This window comes from Carlito syrichta, unplaced genomic scaffold (genome assembly GCF_000164805.1).
Source record: "Carlito syrichta isolate Samal-C Ts95f unplaced genomic scaffold, Tarsius_syrichta-2.0.1 Scaffold302225, whole genome shotgun sequence".
Taxonomy (NCBI): Eukaryota; Metazoa; Chordata; class Mammalia; order Primates; family Tarsiidae; genus Carlito; species Carlito syrichta.
The window spans coordinates 145,547-164,505 of record NW_007246321.1 but is presented as its reverse complement, the minus strand read 5'-3'; the positions used below and the strand labels follow the sequence as shown (position 1 = coordinate 164,505).

Sequence of the window (18,959 nt, the reverse complement as noted above, 5' to 3'; positions counted from 1 at the left end):
TAAACTAAGTATCAAAATAGAACAACAGAACATTGACTACGAAAAGCACAAGGCACTAAGCTATTTGATGGCAATGTATTAGAAATAGAAATATATCAATCTGACAAAAATAAGAATCGACCATTTAAAATGTGCAGCATGGAACTTATTTAATGAATGTTATGATAGAGTAATTACAACAGGTGTATATACCTGATATTTTAGGTTCGTCTAATGAAACAAATGAAAGAAGAACAAGAGAAAGCCAGGCTGACAGAGTCTAGAAGAAACAGAGAGATTGCCCAATTGAAAAAGGATCAACGTAAAAGAGAAGTGAGTGGACTTTAACTCTCAGTTGTATAAGAATGTTGTACATTGAAAAATATTGTATAATAGATGGAGGAAACATTTCTGACAACTGTGACTATTAAATGCTGGTTAAGGACAATAAATAAGCATTAATTTTTTAAAATGTCATTTATTTGAATATGTGAATTATAGTAATTCAATATGAAAGTTCACAAAAAACATTGAAATATTATAAATTTTATTTGAGATTTGTTTTCCAGATGAAGAGATAAAAGTAAGTGGCAAAGAATGACTGGCTATCTCTAGGATTACCAAGATGCTAGTTGTAGTGTGATATAAGAGAGCTATTTTAGGATGTCTCTGAGACAGTTTTATCACTAGAATTTCTTATAAATGTTCCTGGAATAATAACTGGTCTTCACTATAAGAGACTTTTCTAAGAACTATTAAAAATTATTTGCCTCAAGAATTCTACATCTATGAATTTAGACTAAAATTTTTTTTTAAAAATTTCCATGTTTTAAAATCTTCACTTTAGGTTTACTTATAACTGAAAAAAAGTTAAAACAAGCAAGCTCTTTGACAGTAGGGAGAATGTTTCTATGTATTATGGTCCATCCCATTTTATAGGTTGTTATTCATTCATTTAAAATTAGAATTTGAAAACTGTATAGTTATATGAAAATGACTATGATTTAACATTAAATATAAAGTAGCATTGAATAAATGTATGCTTGATTGCAATAAGGGAAAAATTGAAGGAAGCATACTAATATGCTAACTGTAGTTATATTAGTGTTATAGGTTATTGATCTTTTTTTCCCTTTCTTTCCAAAGTTTTGGCAATATGACTATTTCATTAAAATGAAAAATTATATTTATGATAACTTTTCTCAGAGAGGCCATCCCCTCTCCCCTTCCCAATATTGGCTAGATTTTAGCTGCTGTTCCATTTTTCATGCTCAACTTCTTCTATATCTCCCTGGAAAAGATACAAGCATAGAGCATAGATATATATTTATATATTTTAAAAAATCTACTTTGGGAGGCAAAGAGAAAGCTTAAGGAGATAGAGAGAAGAGAGTAATGAGGTAGAAAAGTAGATACTTTGACCAGATGAGTTCCATATTTATGACTATAATTCCTTTTCCTTTTTTTCCCCAGTACACTACGGTATTTTTATAATTAATGCATTTGCCACATTAAATTCCTGGACATTTTAGATTTTGCTTATACCAATATCATTTTACTGAAATCACACTCTAACATACTGCTTTTTTTTTTGTTTTGAGACAGTGTCTTACTATGTTGTCTAGGCTGGCCTCAAACTCCTAGATTCAAGCAGTGCTCTCGGTTCAGCCTCCTAAGTGGCTAGGATTACAAGCACATACCACCACAGCTGGCTCTTTTCCACTAATTTTTTTTAAAAATTGAGATGTAGTACACATATCATAAAATTCATTGTTTTTAAGTATACAATTTAGGCCAGGTGTGGTGGCTTACAGCTGTAATTACAGCACTTTGGGAGGTGGAGGTGAGATGATTGCCTGAGAATGTATTGGTACTTTATTCCTTTTTATGGCTATGTGAATAGAGCACATTTTGTTTGTTCATTTATCAATTGATGAACATTTAGGCTGTTTCTGGTTCATGGCTATTTATTTTGTTTTAAATGAAAACTTTTGAGCTGGATGCAGCGGCTCATGCCTGTAACCCCAGCACTTTGGAAGATGGAGGTGAGAGGATTGGCTGAGCCTGGGTTTTCAAGACCAGCCTGGGCAATTGGTGAGACCTGGTCTCTACAATAAATAAAAAATTAGCTGGGGGTGGTGCTGTGTGCCTGTAGTTCCAGCAACTTGGAATGCTGAGGCAGAAAGATCACCTGAGCCAGCAGCAGGTTGAGGCTGTGGTGGCTGTGAGCATGCCACTGCACTCCAACCTGGGCAACAGAGTGAGACTCTGACTCAAAAAATAAATAAATAAATAAATAAAAAGAAAGAAAGGAAAAATTTGTGGATCCCAGGAATAACTTTTCTTCAGGCGTATGCTACTTAATTCTTTATTACTAATTTACATGCTATATAAGAGATTAGTATTGAACATTTAACTCCTGGGATGGAACTTTTGGATATTTTTATAATATATAATGTCTATATTTTATTATAAAGATGTGAGGCTGACTAATCACATGCAAAGCTAACATTCAAGCTCCCTTTCTCTTGTATGTGTTGCTTTGTATACATATTGATCTCTTTTCTTAGTTGTTCCTTGTCATCTGCATCTTTGAACTCTAGAAAACCAAGTATGATATTTATATGCCATATACAAATATAAAGGTATATTTGTATACCATACACAAATATGAATGAGCTTAAGATTTGGTTCTAATTGGAAGAAATTTAATGTAATAACAGGTTTTAAGCTATATGTTAATTTCTGTAGTTTATTCATTTTTTTTTTTTGAGTTGGAGTCTCACTCTGTCATCCAGACTGGAGTGCAGTGGCCGCTCTCAGCCACCGCAGCCTCGCCTTGCTGGGGTCCGGCGATCCTTCCGCCTCAGCCTTCCAAGTAGCTGTAACCACAGGCGCGCGCTACCACGCCCGGTTAATTTTTGATTTATTGTAGAGATGAGGTCTCGCCAGTTTGCCCAGGCAGGTCTCGAACCCTCAGGCTCAGGCAATCCACTCACCTTGGCCTCCCAAAGCACTGGGATTACAGGCTGAGCCACCGAGCCCGGCCTACTCATTTTAAAAACATTTATTACCTTTGTTTTTATGTTAGTCGTTGTGTTGTGGAAGGCAATGAGGATATGGCGGTGATATGTTTTCTCAAAGGATTTTCAACTAATGAGATAGGAATATGCATAAACATTAAAAGGATGATCTGTTTGAGTTTGGTATATAAAAATGAGGGTTATTCATTATATAACAGGGTTTAAGTGCTAGGAAAAATGTTTGCAATAAAGTCCGACTCCTAAGCTTTTTCATAGAGTTGAATAAATGGTGCAACTAGAACTAGGATGTCTATTTCTTTTTAGTCCAAATGTTTTTTCCTAAATTATATCCCTATAGAATGACTTGAAGTAATACATAATTAGTTATCTTTATCATCTAGAGTACCTAGTAGCAAATTGGTCAGCAATATTGACATGTTTCATTGTCCATTTACCCACCATAGCAATATTTCCAAAGTTGTTATAAAGTATCAATGCAATTAATGCAAGTTCTCCCTATATTTTAAGCAGTTTATAATTATCATACATATTGTAAGATGACTACTGAAAATATTCTAAGCTATGCTTCTTCCTGTTTGTCTCAGCCAGCAACTAAAATAAAAAAACGAGGCCATATTTGTAAAACATTTTAGAAAAGTACTTGACATAGTAAGCCCTATATGAGTGTTAAATAAAGGTATATGGCACAGAAATAACTTTTCATTTTTCAGATAGGGATAGCTATATCAGTATGTATTTGTGTTTGTTAGAGTAAAATAGCTATATCTGTACTAATGGATGTAAGATTGTTAACTTAGATTCTGCTAAGAACTACAAATTTCCAGGGGGTAGGGAAATATGTTAATATAGTGTTAGTAAGGAAGTATTGTATCTTTCAGTTTACTGTTTCAGCTTATTCAATATTATTTTATAGCATCAACTTAGACTTCTGGAAGCCCAAAAAAGAAACCAAGAAGTGGTTCTTCGTCGCAAAACTGAGGAGGTACAGTAAGCAAGTTGACCATTTGGAAAAAACATTCTGACTTTGAGATAAATTATGTATTTCTATAGACTAAGAGAATGAGTTGATGTTTGTTGCTATTTCAGGTTACAGCTCTTCGTCGGCAAGTAAGACCCATGTCAGATAAAGTGGCTGGGAAAGTCACTCGGAAGCTGAGCTCATCTGATGCCCCTGTTCAGGATGCAGGTTCCAGTGCAGCTGCTGTTGAAACAGATGCATCAAGGGCAGGAACCCAGCAGAAAATGAGAATTCCTGTGGCAAGAGTCCAGGCCTTACCAACACCCGCAACAAATGGAACGAGGTCCACATAATTCTATTGCTATCAACATGATCTTTGTGGGCATTAATCCTGAATCTTATACTTTTAAAAATGAAAATAAAATAGCTCATTATTTGTCAGTAAACAATCAAATAAGTGCATAAGTAATCATGTTTGTCTGTCTTTATGTGATTATAGGAAAAAATATCTGAGGAAAGGATTGTCTGGTCGAGTATTTACTTCCAAGACAGCTCGCATGAAATGGCAGCTCCTTGAGCGCAGGGTCACAGACATCATCATGCAGAAAATGACCATTTCCAATATGGAGGCTGATATGAATAGACTCCTCAAGGTGTGGAAAATAGAAAGTAGATATGCTCCCTCTTAGCTGACTGTTAATTTTACTCTCTCAAATGTGTTCCCTGTGTACATTTAATACTTACCAAGTTCTTTTTTGGGGGGTTTTTATTGTACTGTGTATTAAATATAGATGAGCATCATTTCTTAAAATCCAACCTGTTTTCTTAATAGCAACGGGAAGAACTCACAAAAAGACGAGAGAAACTTTCAAAAAGAAGAGAGAAGATAGTCAAGGAGAATGGAGAGGGAGATAAAAATGTAGCTAACATCAATGAGGAGATGGAGTCGCTAACTGCTAATATAGATTATATCAATGACAGTATTTCTGATTGTCAGGCCAACATTATGCAGATGGAAGAAGCAAAGGTTTGTAATTTTAAAATGTCTTGTGGCTTAATGAAAAATATTTTGTATTGTTTATCATTAAACACCCTTGGAGTATTTACATGGAGGAATTTTCTGTTTACTGGTTTAATCTGATTCTTAGGTTGTGTAGGCATACTACTCCCTGCCTCCTCTCCAGCTTTCTCTGCTGAATTTGTGATACAATTTATTGTTTATTTAACACATGAATAATTCTTACATTCTGCCTTGAATTCTTAACTGTTTAAATGTGTCGTGTCTTTTAAATTAGACCATATGTTTCTTGGCACAGGGATCATGTATTATACTTTTCTGAGCAGTCTCATTGGCCGTACTAGCAAATAAATTCGTGAAACAATAGACTTTTGCCTTCTGTTTAAATACATTCAGCTCAGAGTGATGATTATAGTAATATGTTGGTTTGATGCAGGAAGAAGGCGAGACATTGGATGTGACTGCAGTCATTAATGCCTGCACCCTTACAGAAGCCCGATACCTGCTAGATCATTTCCTGTCAATGGGCATCAATAAGGTAAAATTTAACTATCTAACTACTAAAAACCTTAGTTTTGACTAATTCCTTGTAGTTTTGTTTATCTTTCTTCATTAGCCCTTTTCTTTGTAATTAGGATTCTTCTTCCTAATTGGAAAGTATTCCTTTCACCTTTCTCTAGAGTTAAGAAAAGTCAACAATATAGATCAATTTCACTAGCTTGTCATCTATTATGCTTATAGATTAGAACAGATAAACAACTTAAAGAGAAAAGAGTTTCCCTTTTGCTTTATGAAAGGAAAATTTACAAAAAAATTCACGGAGTACAAACAAATTTGGCATCATAGCTGGTTTAATACTGATTCTAAAGAATCAGTTCAAAAGAAAATCAGAAAAGAAAAAAAAAAGTTGTACCATCCTCTTCTTTTGAATGTAAATGATTTAATTTGTCACCTGTAAAAAAATTCTACCCAAATGTTGAAGGTGTTAATGATTTCTGATTTACTTTTTTTTCTATGTTAGAACTGTGCTAGCCTCTTTATATTCTGTTCTTTCACGTAATCTTCACAATGTGCCAGTATGTAGGCATTATTTATATCATTTTGCATATGAAGAAACTGAGAATCCAGAAAGATAACATCTTGGACAGGTGAACAAGCTAGTAAGTGGAGGAGTTGGAATGAATCGAGATCTATTTGACAGCAAAGTACATATATCATATCTTTTGCTATTTATTACAGATCTTTGTGTGGTAGATTCTGTTTTGTGTGACCTAAGATAATTTTTTGTTGTTGAAGGGTCTTCAGGCGGCCCAGAAAGAGGCTCAAATTAAAGTACTAGAAGGTCGACTCAAACAAACTGAAATAACCAGTGCTACACAAAACCAGCTTTTATTTCATATGCTGAAAGAGAAAGCAGAATTAAATCCTGAGCTAGATGCTTTACTAGGCCATGCTTTACAAGGTAATTTGAACTAAATTTTAGTTAAATGATATTGCATGGTAATTTTGCTCTTTGAACATGCTATATTACATCTCTTTCATCTATGGCTTGATTGAATAGATGCTATATTTACTTAATACTTTTAATAATTATTTCTTTTTTTATTTGCATGTGTAAATTTGGGGAAAGTAATTATTGTCATTTCAAGAAATGATTACCAACTTAAAATGGCTTACTTAACCTTATTAAGCAATTAGTTTGTATGGGTAAAGAAAATCAACCAAGTTTCTGAATTGGTTATTGAAATTACTTAATAATATTAACCATGTTTCATTACTTTACTCTACATATCTAACTGCCTTAAAATAAATTTATATGTGTTGGCTATGGCATCTATTCTACATATCTAGTAAATGATATATAATCTTGGTTTATGTGGGAGTTCTTAACATTGGATCTGTTTTGATTGGAGTATTGCTTTTTGTTTCCTTTTTGCTGTTATTTACACAGATCTAGATAGCGTACCATTAGGTAAGTATGTTTAGCTTTCTGTGTATCCTACAGCTGCATGAATTACTAATTGTTCATGTACACTAATTGTGGTACATCTTATTTAAAATTTTTTATTAGCAATCAACTGGTTTTTGCATGATCTTTTTGGAAATGTATCTATGACCACAAACATACTAAGTCTTTTATCTTTATGAATATTCTTGATTTAAAAATTCTTAGATGTTTAAAGAAGTATACTTTTGTTACTTGTCTTTTTTTTTTTTTTGAATTCCAGTTTTGGCACCAGATTTATAAACCCTCTGAGTTCTTTCTCTTTCTTAAAGAAAAAATTGGAATATATGTTCCTTAAAATTTGTAAAATATATCTATTAACTTGCATCTATTATTTTAACCTCATAAATAACTTTCTTTTGTATATATCTTTGTTACATATTTGTATTTGATATATATTTGCTATATTTTAATCTATTTCATTTTTTATGAAATTAGTCACACTTTTTAATATTGTAAATAACAAAATTATCCAATGGATTTTATCTGAACAGGTTGAAACAATATTTATAATATAGCATAATATTTTTAAGTTAGAAAGGGCTTCTGAAATTATCGAGTACAGAGATTTTCAAGTTTTTTCTCCAGCCTTTACAACAATCACATGAACGACACCCACACATTGGTAACATCTCTGCCACTTCTTAGTGATAATGCACATGAAAGACCCAGAGTATCAGGGAAATTGTATTACTCGCAATTTGTCCGAATGATTATTTTGGGACAATTTGTATTTAATTAAAATTATTTAAAAGTCTCATCAATTTCTAATTACACAGTTGTCAAAAGTTTACTAGATGCAAATACTTAAAGGAAAGTAAAATAACTGAAAGATGAAATATTACTATCTCTCTGTTGTTAGAATTAATAGATTCTATGAATCTGCATTTATTTTAAATAATAAGATGTTACACAAATAAGATACATGACCTATTTGATTTTTTAGATGTTTATGCTACATGTTAATAGCAAAATAATATTTCCTTGAGATGAGCTGCACAATGTATATATGGAAGGCTATTACTTTAAACTTCTCAAGCTATGACAAGATCAAGTAGAGAGAAGTAGGGTTGATTAAATGGGACCATGTTAGCCTGTTCAAGAACCTGACATTGTAATGATCATTTTTCCCGTTCCATGTGTTATCAAGCATGTTTCTTTCACATCCTCTCTCCATCTCCTTCTCCCTCCCCTTCCCTTTATTCCTTCCCTACTCTGTTGTCACTCCTCTTCTTCTTTCTATCCTGCTCTTCTTTCTCTTCTTACTTCTTCGTCCTCTCCTCTTCTTCTTCCTCCTTCTGTTCCTCTTCTTCATCTTCCTCCTTTTTGTTCTCCTCTTCCTTCTACTTGTTCTTAGTGTCTCAATTTATAGTAATATATGCTGTTTTTCTTTTTAACTTGGAAGAAAAATTCTTTGGTGTCCTTTTCTGCAGAAAAATATTAATCTGCTAATTTGATGAGTAATGCTACTTTTTACAACTTTCAATCATATAGTTTGAAGAAGAGTCAGGAACAGAGTGTAGAAATTCATTCAGCGGATGCAGCCTGGGACCCATGGTAGAAATTTGCCCTGGGGGTTTGAGCTCTATCTAGACTAGAGTAGCTGAACGAAAAGCACAGGAGAAGAAAACACTGGAATTTAAACCCACACAAGCTACACAGCCTTAGATATGAGGGGGGACCCCCCCGAAAACCTGAAGTATCTTTTCTTGGAGGGCAGCCCCTTGTAGTAAATTTGGAATTTGTTCGTCCAAATCAAATGGCCAACCAAAGTTTTTACCTGGAAGTTTTGAGAAAGTTGCGTCACGATTTGTGGAAGAAATGTCCCTAATTGTGGCAAACAGGTGACTAGTTCTTCTGTCATGACAATGTACCTGCCCACACCGCACTGAGTGTTCTGCAGGTTTTGACCAAAAATGCCCTAACCCCCCTATTCACCCAATCTCCCTCCAAGCGACTTTTTTTTTTTTGGTTTCCCTAATGTAAAAAGTCCTTAAAGGGAAATGTTTTGTCAGTGTGGAAGAGGTGAAACAAAAAATGGCAGAAGTACTAAAAGTCATCAAAACCAACAAGTTCAAAAACAGTTCTGAGCAGTGGAAAAAGTGTTTAGGTGGGTGTATTGAATCAAACAGAGAGTAGTTTGAAGGTGACTGACATTTAAACATGTAAGAACAAATACATACTTTTTAATAAGTGAGTTCTTATTTTTTGAGTCCGCCCTCATACATTGGTTTAAAAAACATGTATTTAGCTCTCCAGTTTTATCTCAAACGTTGGGCTGGGTGCTAGGATTCAAAGATGAACAAGATGCTGATCTTATCCTTATGGACTTGATGTCCCTGCTGAGAGTGACAGACTTTGAACAGATGATGATACATTGCAGTGCAGGCAGTACAGAAGTCTATATAGAGTTATGGGAGTGCAGAACAGGGACACTTAACTAGAATGAAGGCGTCAATACAGGCTTTCTGGAGGAGATGACATTTGAGCTGAAACACACATGAAGAAAAGGAGTTATCCAGGAAAAAGACAAGGTTGAAGGGGGTCCAGAGAAGAGTCATTCTGGGCAGAGGGGCAGTACAAGGTAAGGCATGAAAATTTAGCCTCACTTTTGCATGCATGAGGTTCACAAACAGGTTGAAACTCTGAAGTAACAACTTCACAATGTGGAACTTAAAGCTAGAGGATGAGTCTGGGCCAGCACCCCATGCTAACAGGATTGTACTTTTGTACCTTTTGAAGGACATCTTTATTTTCCTGTACCTGTGTTGGGATTCCTAAGTAATCCCTGTCTTCAGAGATTTGCCAGAAGACTCATGAGACTCAGCTTGTAGTTGTAATCATGGCTAGGATTTATGAGAGCATTGTCCATAAGGGCAGAAGACACAATGGGCTCTAGAGAACTCCACATCCAGGCTTCCTTATACTCTCTCCTTCCCGTGAGAGATCACACAGAGTACAAGTCTTCCCCAGGAACAAAACATAGCCATATGTGTGCAATGTTTATGTTCAGGGAAGTACATCAAACATTCAGTGCCCAAGGGTTTTTTGGGGTATGGCCACAGGGATATCTTCTGTCTAGCACATAAACAGAATTCCAGACTCCCAGAAAGAAAGTAATTTTTTGGACAAAAAGTCTAAGTTCAGTGAACTTCTCTACTGGCTAACTGTTGACTGGGGACACTCCAATACTAACTTTTCAGATGTCAACCAAAGTCCAGTTTTGCAAGCAGGCCTTTCTAAGGAGAGCAGTCTCAGGGCTACTATGCTAACTCTTTTCTGTACATTCACTTTCTCTCTCTCTCTCTCTGTCAGAAATTTAAATATACACAAATTCTTAACTTTATTTTTTATATAAATAACAACTTTGAAATAAGACTTTAAAAATCCAACCATTTAATTAACTTCTAGTGAAGCAAGACTGTGAAACTGTACACTTAAGGGCATTTGGGAATTTTGCTCTGATTTTGGCTTTAAAGCTGTTATGATGAGCAAAGAAGCTGGGGCCTTAGCTTGGGGTTCTGTTTTCAGAGTTAAGAGTACAATAGTGAGGTTATGGTGTGACCTGCTGCCCAAATAACCATACTGCTTCAGATCAAACTTGGTCCTGAAAAGGGGTATGAGCTGATGACTATCTGGGTGGGATCCTCTGTGCTCTGGCCAGATTGGTTATGTCAAGATATAATTATCTCTAAATAAGGCAAGTTAAATGGTTTTGACTAAACACTTACATGATGTTTAACATTTGGTTTGTTATTCCCTACAAACAAACAAACAAACAAACAAACAAAACAAAACAAAACTAGATAATCTTAGCCTGCTTTTATAAATGGGAAAACAGAGGCTAGATCTGTCATTTCTTTATAACCCCATTTTCTTTATTATCAACTAATTCAGTTACCTTAACTCAAATATTCTGCCCTATCGAGTAAGTCCTTAAGCCCCCCTAGAATGATGGGCTTTGAGATACATATTACTTTCAAGATCATCATTTTCTTCACTTCAGAAAGAATACTCCATTGTGTGGGCCCTAGATGGGGTTCCATTTTAGAGAATACAACAAGGTATTACTGAATTTTTATTAAGGTGTGGAAGGAAGGAAACATATATAAAGAGAAAGTAATTATTAATAATTGACTCATGTTGCCACAGTCCTCCTGCATGATATAAAATTAGAGGTTAAAAGGAGATGAATCTTATGCATTTTTATTAATATACATGGTGTTCAAAATATTGTCTTTAGATTTGTAGAAAGATTTTATAATAAAATATATACTTATAAAAACATGTAGCTATGTTAGAGGCTGGCTTGCATTATAAGTAGTTTTTCTTTCCCTGGTTGTTTTATTTTTTACTGACTTTCTACTAGTTTTATTTGTTTAATTTCCCCTTCTTTACACTAGTTGGCTACAGTGTAAAGCAGTGGTTTATTTGTGTTAGTGTACAGAGCCGTTGCATGCAAACCTATTGCTTTCGTCTCTGTGTTCATGTGAAGAGCTGCATGTTGATGTGTGACTTTCAAACACCTTCACACACACACTTTCTCTTTCTACTTGGAGATAAAAATAAAAAATGTTAAAAATAAAAGTATTTAAATATGTTGGCATAACTCATATATATCAAGTATATTTACATTTTCACAGTTTTCTTGGTTAGTTCAGTACATTAAGGAAAGCTCATGTAGCATTTACTTTAACCTTGTATTTTAATTAGAGGATTTTTGTATGTTTGGGTGGTACAGGATAAATACGTGACTCTGAAATACATACATGCACTGAAATAAATTCATGATCTTATTCCCATTCTATGAATTTTATTCTTCCATGTTTTACCTTTCAAACCCATGCTTTTTCTTTTTGAACATATTTTCCTCATCCTAGAACATATAATCAAAGGCATTTCTTAGAAATATTTTTATATAATTCTATCTATTTAGATTCTGCTACTAAAAAACAAAGTGCCCATACTGAGACATTGAGCTGCTGTTTATAACAACATAGAGATTGCAGTCACCAATCAAACTATGACATATGGATAGCATTTACATTTTGAACATTTTTTTCTTTAGAAAATGTAGAAGATAGCACTGATGAGGATGCACCTTTAAACAGCCCAGGATCAGAAGGGAGGTAAGAGAGCTTTTAGGAATTTAATTGTTTGACTTATTTCTATAATATTTTTAAATACTTTTATCTTGTATCTAACAATTGCCATAAAACAAGTAATTTTGAATTTAAGGGCTAAGTGAACGGCACTAGAAATAGTAATATGGAAACCAAACTAAGTTATACTTAACCATCACAAGTTTTAAAATAAAAATACTGAAACATTTGAGAAAGTTAAATTAATTATTTTAGATTAATTCATTTTGATTTTAAATATTATCTTTCTGTGTTTTCCATGGGTATATAAAATATTTTTATAATTATAAATACAGAGGACATGTAACTTTCTATAATAAGTTCCCATTTAATCCTATACTTAATTATTTATTTGCATACAGCACACTGTCTTCAGACCTCATGAAGCTTTGTGGTGAGGTGAAACCTAAGAGTAAGGTAAGGAGAGTTTAAAATGTCAGGTAAACATTTTTTCCACTGTTTTTTGTTATCACTATTAAATATGTAGGCCTCAGATTAGATTAGCAGGTAGGCATATGTTTATAAAAGCTCGTCAATGTGTAAGAAATGTAGTTCTTTATTATATTCCCCTTCAAGTAGTAATTGAAAAAAAAATTATGTAAAAAAATTTCTCCTTGGTAGAACTTGGGCTTTACTGTATTCTTGTACTTTTCCCACTGGATAAGATATAGTTATGAAGGCTGATTCTTAAGCTGCTGATTAACTAAATTGTAGACCCTGTAGTGAAATACAATATAGAACATTTAGATTGGCAGGAGATTTTTGAAATTTTAGCATTCTAGTATGTTCTCAAGTGTTTTTTTTGGTTATTGTTTAACTGAGCCTTGAGGCGGTTTAAATTGTAAGCCAAGTCTTAATCATCATGTATTAAAAACTTGTGAGGTTATAGTGCGTATTTGTAGGGCTTTTAAAATATAAACGATATATGCTATTAAATGTGTGATATCCATGGTAAATTTCAGATTGAGTGTGGTGGCATTTTATACTAGATGAATTAACTAACAATCTTAAGATATCTGAAAAACAAAAGAACTCTTTCAGTGCTAAGTAAATATTGTCCAGTGAATGGATTGCATCAGGACCTGGGAAAATAATACTGTGGCAAATGAACAACATAGATTTAAGGCCCACAGTGGTTAATCAGGTAATGCAAATGAATAATTTAACTATATATACAATAATGAATGGGTGATCATTATGATTACCTGGAGAGTACATGCCCTGTCTAAAGCAAATAGCCATTATCAAATTTTGCTTGTTTTTGCCAAATGGGAGTATGAGTCACAGGCTACCAGATCCTCTGTTTTTTCAAGAAGTCTTAAATATGAATTTTTATGTAGAATTTCCTGATCTATAAAACACTAGGCAAGTCAATCAAAAAAACAGCTCCACACTCTTACGCACAGTTGTTTAGCTACTGGCTTGGCAATAAGTGGTTTGTGCTTTGTTATTTTAAGTGAGTAAGCAGAGGTTACCAAAACTCAAAGAAAACATTCTAATATGGTTTGAATCTAGTCCTAAGTGGAGAAGGGAATATCTTAAAGTACATTTTCTCTTTCAGGCCCTGCAAAAGTTAGTTGTGCCCTTGTAGGACACCAGAGAGAGGTGTGAAGTGGTGATCTTAAGGTCATCTCCTGAAAGAACCACTGTGGTTAGGAATTCCCGAGAAAAATTCCTCTTTGCCATAGACTCTTAGCAGTGGAGAGAGTTGACAGTATAAAAAGATGACTGCAGGGATTTTTCTTTCCTCAAGTTTTCTGAAATGCTACTGGCTACTTCTTTTGAACTGCAAAGATGTCTGAAAAGATCTCCTCTTATTTCTTTTTCACTAGTAAAAAAAATGAAGTTGATTATGTATTTTAAATAGGTATGTACCAGCACTGTGTTAAGTGCAGGGGACATAAAGTTGAATAAAACAGGGTGTCTGCCCTCTAAAGGCTTATACTCTGGTAAACCCCTTGGTTATCTGTTAATATCTCAGTGATATCAACAACCAACTCAGAACAGTAACAGGACAGTCACTTGATTTTTAAGAGTAAGGAGAGGAATCTCAACAGTGAGTTTGGATTCTAGGGTTATAACCTTTGCCTGCTGCCCCATACTGCTCAAAGCTGGTACTAGCTGGTGGGCAGATTAAACACATATTAAAGGTATCAGAGGAGAAGGGTCACCAAAAAATTGGAAAAAAATTTATATTTAAAAAGCATTTAAGCATGGGAAAAATCAGAATTTAGTTGAGCTCCCCTACAATTATCTTTTGGTTTAATTTCTTTCTTTCTTTTTTTTGTTTTTGACATTATATGTTGGGGAAGCTGGTAGCAAATGGGAGGATAGCACAGTGATATTGGTGGCAGAGTGCCTGGCTTTGAATCTAGCTTTGACACTTGCTAGTGGCGTGACCTTGGTCAAATTACTTAGCTTTTGTATGACTCAGTTTCTTCATTTATGAATTGAGATAATGATATTACCCATTTACCTGCTAATGTCATAAAGTGTTTAGAACAGTGCCCAGCACATACATATAATACAAATGTTGGCGAAAATTATGGCCTCTAAAGGTCTTATCTGGCTATAGCTCTGGCTTGTCACTATCTTACTTGCTATGTTTGACACACCTGCTAGGAAAAGACACGCTGTATGTTTTTATCTGTTTCAAACTAATATAAATCTCTGTTGCCTAATCATCTTCTATGCGGAAGTTTGCTCCTGATTGCTTTTCCTTCCATTCTTTGACTAGGCCCGAAGGAGAACCACCACTCAAATGGAATTGCTGTATGCAGATAGCAGTGAACTAGCCTCAGACACTAGTACAGGAGATGCCTCCTTGCCTGGCCCTCTTACGCCTGTTGCAGAAGGGCAAGAGATTGGAATGAATACAGAGACAAGTGGTACTTCTGCTAGGGAAAAAGAGCTCCCTCCCCCATCTGGCTTACCTTCTAAGATAGGCAGCATGTAAGTTTGGCCCAGCTACACTAACTTCTTTTCTTTTGGCTTAAAAAAAAAAGATGCATGTTACTAACTTCTTATTTCTGTTTTTAAAAATTTATGTAAATGAGATTTCTGTTTTTTAAAAATAATTTCTGTTAGGCATTGTCTCCCTTAATTTTTTGGACAATCAAAATCATTTAAGATGAAGTGTTCTTTGTTGAATTGCTTTGTCTTGTTCCTAAGTTTTATGATCATTCTTAAGGATTATAAGTTTTATAAAGATTGAGTTACGAATTGCAGACAAAACTTATTTTAAAACACCGAAACTGGATTATAGTTATACCTATAAAACCATTATTTATACGAACAGAAGCTTTAAAAACTCAAATTAGTTCTAAATCACCTACATCTTATGTTTAAGAGCCTGGTTGGGATAGTAAATCTTTGCAGACTCTTTTAAAGAAAAAAACAAATACCGATGACAAATTTGATACACTTCAAGTTTTCTTAATTCTTTACCTTGAGCCCATTGCATATCTGGGATGAATGTATGCCCTAAGTGTTTTTATTGATATTATTAAAGATTTGAAGGAATAAATATTTTCTTTCCCATCTATGATAATCTGAACAAAAAACTCTATTCAAAATGAATCTTGCTTAGAATTTTTCTTTATTATCTTGAGGACAAAGAAAAATGTTCCCACACAGGCCAGTGTTCCTGTGTACCACATGTGTATATGTATAGTTATATTTGATAGTTATATTAAAATTAGATCAGTCATTCACTGGTAAAGATTTTTAATGACATTTTCAAACTCTTACATATGATCTAGGAAATTATTTATGGAATAAATACATCTTTGCATTGAAGAAATTACTCCCCCAACAGTGACACACATCATATGACTCCTCAAATAATACAAAAATAACAAACTTTCCACCCTTAAATAGCTGTTTCCCATAATATTCTTCAGTTTATGAAGATATTTTCATTGTCTTCCATTCAGCAATCCCATCTGCTACCTTTTGTTCCAGAATTAATTTTAATGTTGACAGAACTTTCTTGCATGTGCCTGAGGTGGCCTATATAATTAACTATTAGATTTGCTGTTAGAGATTGCTAACCAGTATAGCTTATGGCTTCAGTGCTTTTGTAATAAGATGAGTAGAGAAGAAATGCTTTTGGTGAAGGTAGCGATATAGAACTGAGGGTAGATTTTAGGAACTCGCATGCGTTCAGCATTTAGTCTGTCCGATGTGTGAGACTTTTGGAACTTCAAGACTAAATCTGTGACTTGGAATCCAGATTCAGGTAATATCTTCTATTTGCCTTTTTTATTTTAAAAATGTATCCTTTATGACAGGTTGTAGAAAATGTCTTTTAGTCTCTGTTTTTTTATATTATATGTTAAGTTTTCATAAATTCAGATGCTTCTACATTTAAACATGTAAGGAATTTGTAATTCTTTACACACTTAAGAGTAGGTCACACACTTGTTGCAATAACTCTTATATGCCATTACTGCACTACTTTTACTTCATGCAGTAAAATAATTTACTTTAACCCTTATCCTTTAAATGGTGCAAAATTTCTAAAATGTGATTTCCTTAGATTCCAAAAATTAGGCACACAAGATTTAGCTATATTTAATTTTCACTTTAGACAGAAATCATGTAAACCTATTTTGGAGGTCTTGCTTGTCTAACTCTTTAGTTTCTTTTTTTTTTTCATATTAGCATAACTAGCCAAGAGTAGAAGAGATACTTTTATTTCAGTTAAAATTTATTACCACCATAACAAAAATTTTTGTCTTAAACCTGTGCGATGACCACTTATGTGCCGAATCCTGAATTGTACCCCACATTTTTAAAATAAAAAAATTAAAACCGATTTTTTAAATTACAAAGCAAGAATATTTAAGGCTAAAATATTTTATTATTGAAATATGCATAGATATTAATTAATACTTAAACACTTAAGTAAAATAATAGTGTAGGGTTTTTGTTATTGCTTGCACTATTTTGTGATTATGTCTAAGTATTAATTCATTAAATCTGATTGCTTCTCATATTCTGATATACTAATATTTTTGTTCTTACAAAACTATAAAGACAGTTTTTCTTCATTTGAAACAACTACCAATGAAATTTAAACATTGATATTTAAAATTATCTATTATAGCTATTTGGTATTATGGCACTGATGTTTATGTTCAAAGAAAATAAGTTTGCACATATATAAAAAGATTGCTGATTTAAAATTTTATAGTTGTCAAGGATCAATTGACTAAAAATAACTCATATCATATTTTTCTTAGTTTTATTTTTTGTACTCAAGTAATAGTCTTTCTTAAGTTTCAGCTATTAACCATTATAATTAATATTTTAGGTTGAACATGTACCAAAGTTATATGTGTGTATTTAAAATTAGATAATTAAAGAATCTTTTTCTATTTTAGTTCCAGGCAGTCATCTCTATCAGACAAAAGAGTACCAGAGCCTTCCCCTGTAACAAGGAGAAAGGCATATGAGAAAGCAGAAAAATCAAAGGCCAAGGAACAAAAACAGTAAGTTACTAGCGCTGTTTATGTTCCAGGCTGTATAAAATGCTTGGTGCACTTAGATGCTAAAGGACAATAGTGAAATTATTTTCCAGATTTAGGCTGGCTCTGTGGTTATGACTGCTTTGACTAGTCAAGACAATCAAGTCAGCTGTTGGTTAACTAAGTGGTCGTCTCATTTTCTTGGTCACACAAATACCTGTAAAAATACTTGAGCACATATCTCCTACCATGTTCACTTACTTATTTTTCAGTTACTGTGTATATCATTGTGAGAGTTAGTATACACAGAGGTAAGGCTTATTAAGTTTATATTTCAATAATCTTCTAGCAAATTTTGAAATTAATTTTGACTGTCATCTGATAAAACTGGCACTGATTTTACCACTTTAGAGTGACTGACAAAAAACTAGTTTTAATCACAGGGTGCGTTATTTGTGCCATTTTCTTGCTCTTCTCTCATGTTTAAATTGTTGATATTATCCTCAATTGCTTCTTTAGTGTGCTTTGTGATGGCTAGTTGACTTAGTGGTACATAATATAATCTGATGTTTTACTTAAATGAGCGTTTATAAGTTTCAACAACATAGTATGCAGTAATTGAATAAATTACAACCAGATACATTCTAACTCCCCCTGAGGTTATCTGACTTGTTGAATGTGACAAGTAGTTCTCTAACATGTCCTTGAGGCAAAGCATCTATCCCAATCTACATTCAACTATTAGTGAAACAAATTTCTGTAACATAAAAATAAATGTTCCTGTATTTTAAAATAAGTGTTCATATCTTTTCTATACCTAGCTGGACATTCTCATATCTGTGCCAAAATGTAGAGCTTCTACTTTGACCACTGGTTTAGCTGACTTGAATGTCGTAGAGCTTATTCTCCTAATCATCCTTTCTTCCTGTATTTAAAGATGTAATTTACCTGTTTCTGACAAACGGAATGTCTCAAAAATGATTGGGAAGTGGGAATGGAGCAAATAAGTAATATAAAAGCAAACGAATAAATCAACTGCATAGACAGGTTGATTGCAGTTCTCTGGGTCTGTTTCCCTATTAGTAAAGTAAGCAACTTGATCTCAACTCTGAGATCGAGTAATTTTATAGTTGGCTTGCCTTGTTTTCATACTGACTTCAGATTTTAGCAGGCAGAACCTTTTCTTTAGTGCCATCTTGTGGCCAATGTAACAAAATCCAATGAATTAAAAAAATTGTTCGGAATGATTTTATTATACACAAAAGGGAAAGAGGAAGGAAGGAATTCTCTAATGAAAAGTTTTTTTTGTAGAAGCATGTTTCTTATAACTTTTCTAACAAATC

At 33.6% G+C, this 18,959-nt stretch overlaps 1 protein-coding gene across 4 annotated transcripts in view; it reads left to right on the top strand.

Annotated features, from left to right (window-relative positions):
• The window catches only part of KIF21A (kinesin family member 21A), a 71,914-nt gene that overhangs the window by 32,343 nt on the left and 20,612 nt on the right, over positions 1 to 18,959 (top strand). For 3 of the 4 annotated variants that reach the window (XM_021711387.1, XM_021711386.1, XM_021711385.1), the window contains 12 exons: positions 205 to 312; positions 3,937 to 4,005; positions 4,110 to 4,324; positions 4,481 to 4,634; positions 4,814 to 5,008; positions 5,436 to 5,537; positions 6,296 to 6,461; positions 6,951 to 6,971; positions 12,073 to 12,133; positions 12,508 to 12,562; positions 14,883 to 15,097; positions 17,533 to 17,640. In XM_021711387.1, the coding sequence (XP_021567062.1) occupies positions 205 to 312; positions 3,937 to 4,005; positions 4,110 to 4,324; positions 4,481 to 4,634; positions 4,814 to 5,008; positions 5,436 to 5,537; positions 6,296 to 6,461; positions 6,951 to 6,971; positions 12,073 to 12,133; positions 12,508 to 12,562; positions 14,883 to 15,097; positions 17,533 to 17,640 (1,469 nt within the window). The remainder of the gene's footprint in view (positions 1 to 204; positions 313 to 3,936; positions 4,006 to 4,109; positions 4,325 to 4,480; positions 4,635 to 4,813; positions 5,009 to 5,435; positions 5,538 to 6,295; positions 6,462 to 6,950; positions 6,972 to 12,072; positions 12,134 to 12,507; positions 12,563 to 14,882; positions 15,098 to 17,532; positions 17,641 to 18,959) is intronic. The other variant, XM_021711388.1, reaches the window with a different exon arrangement.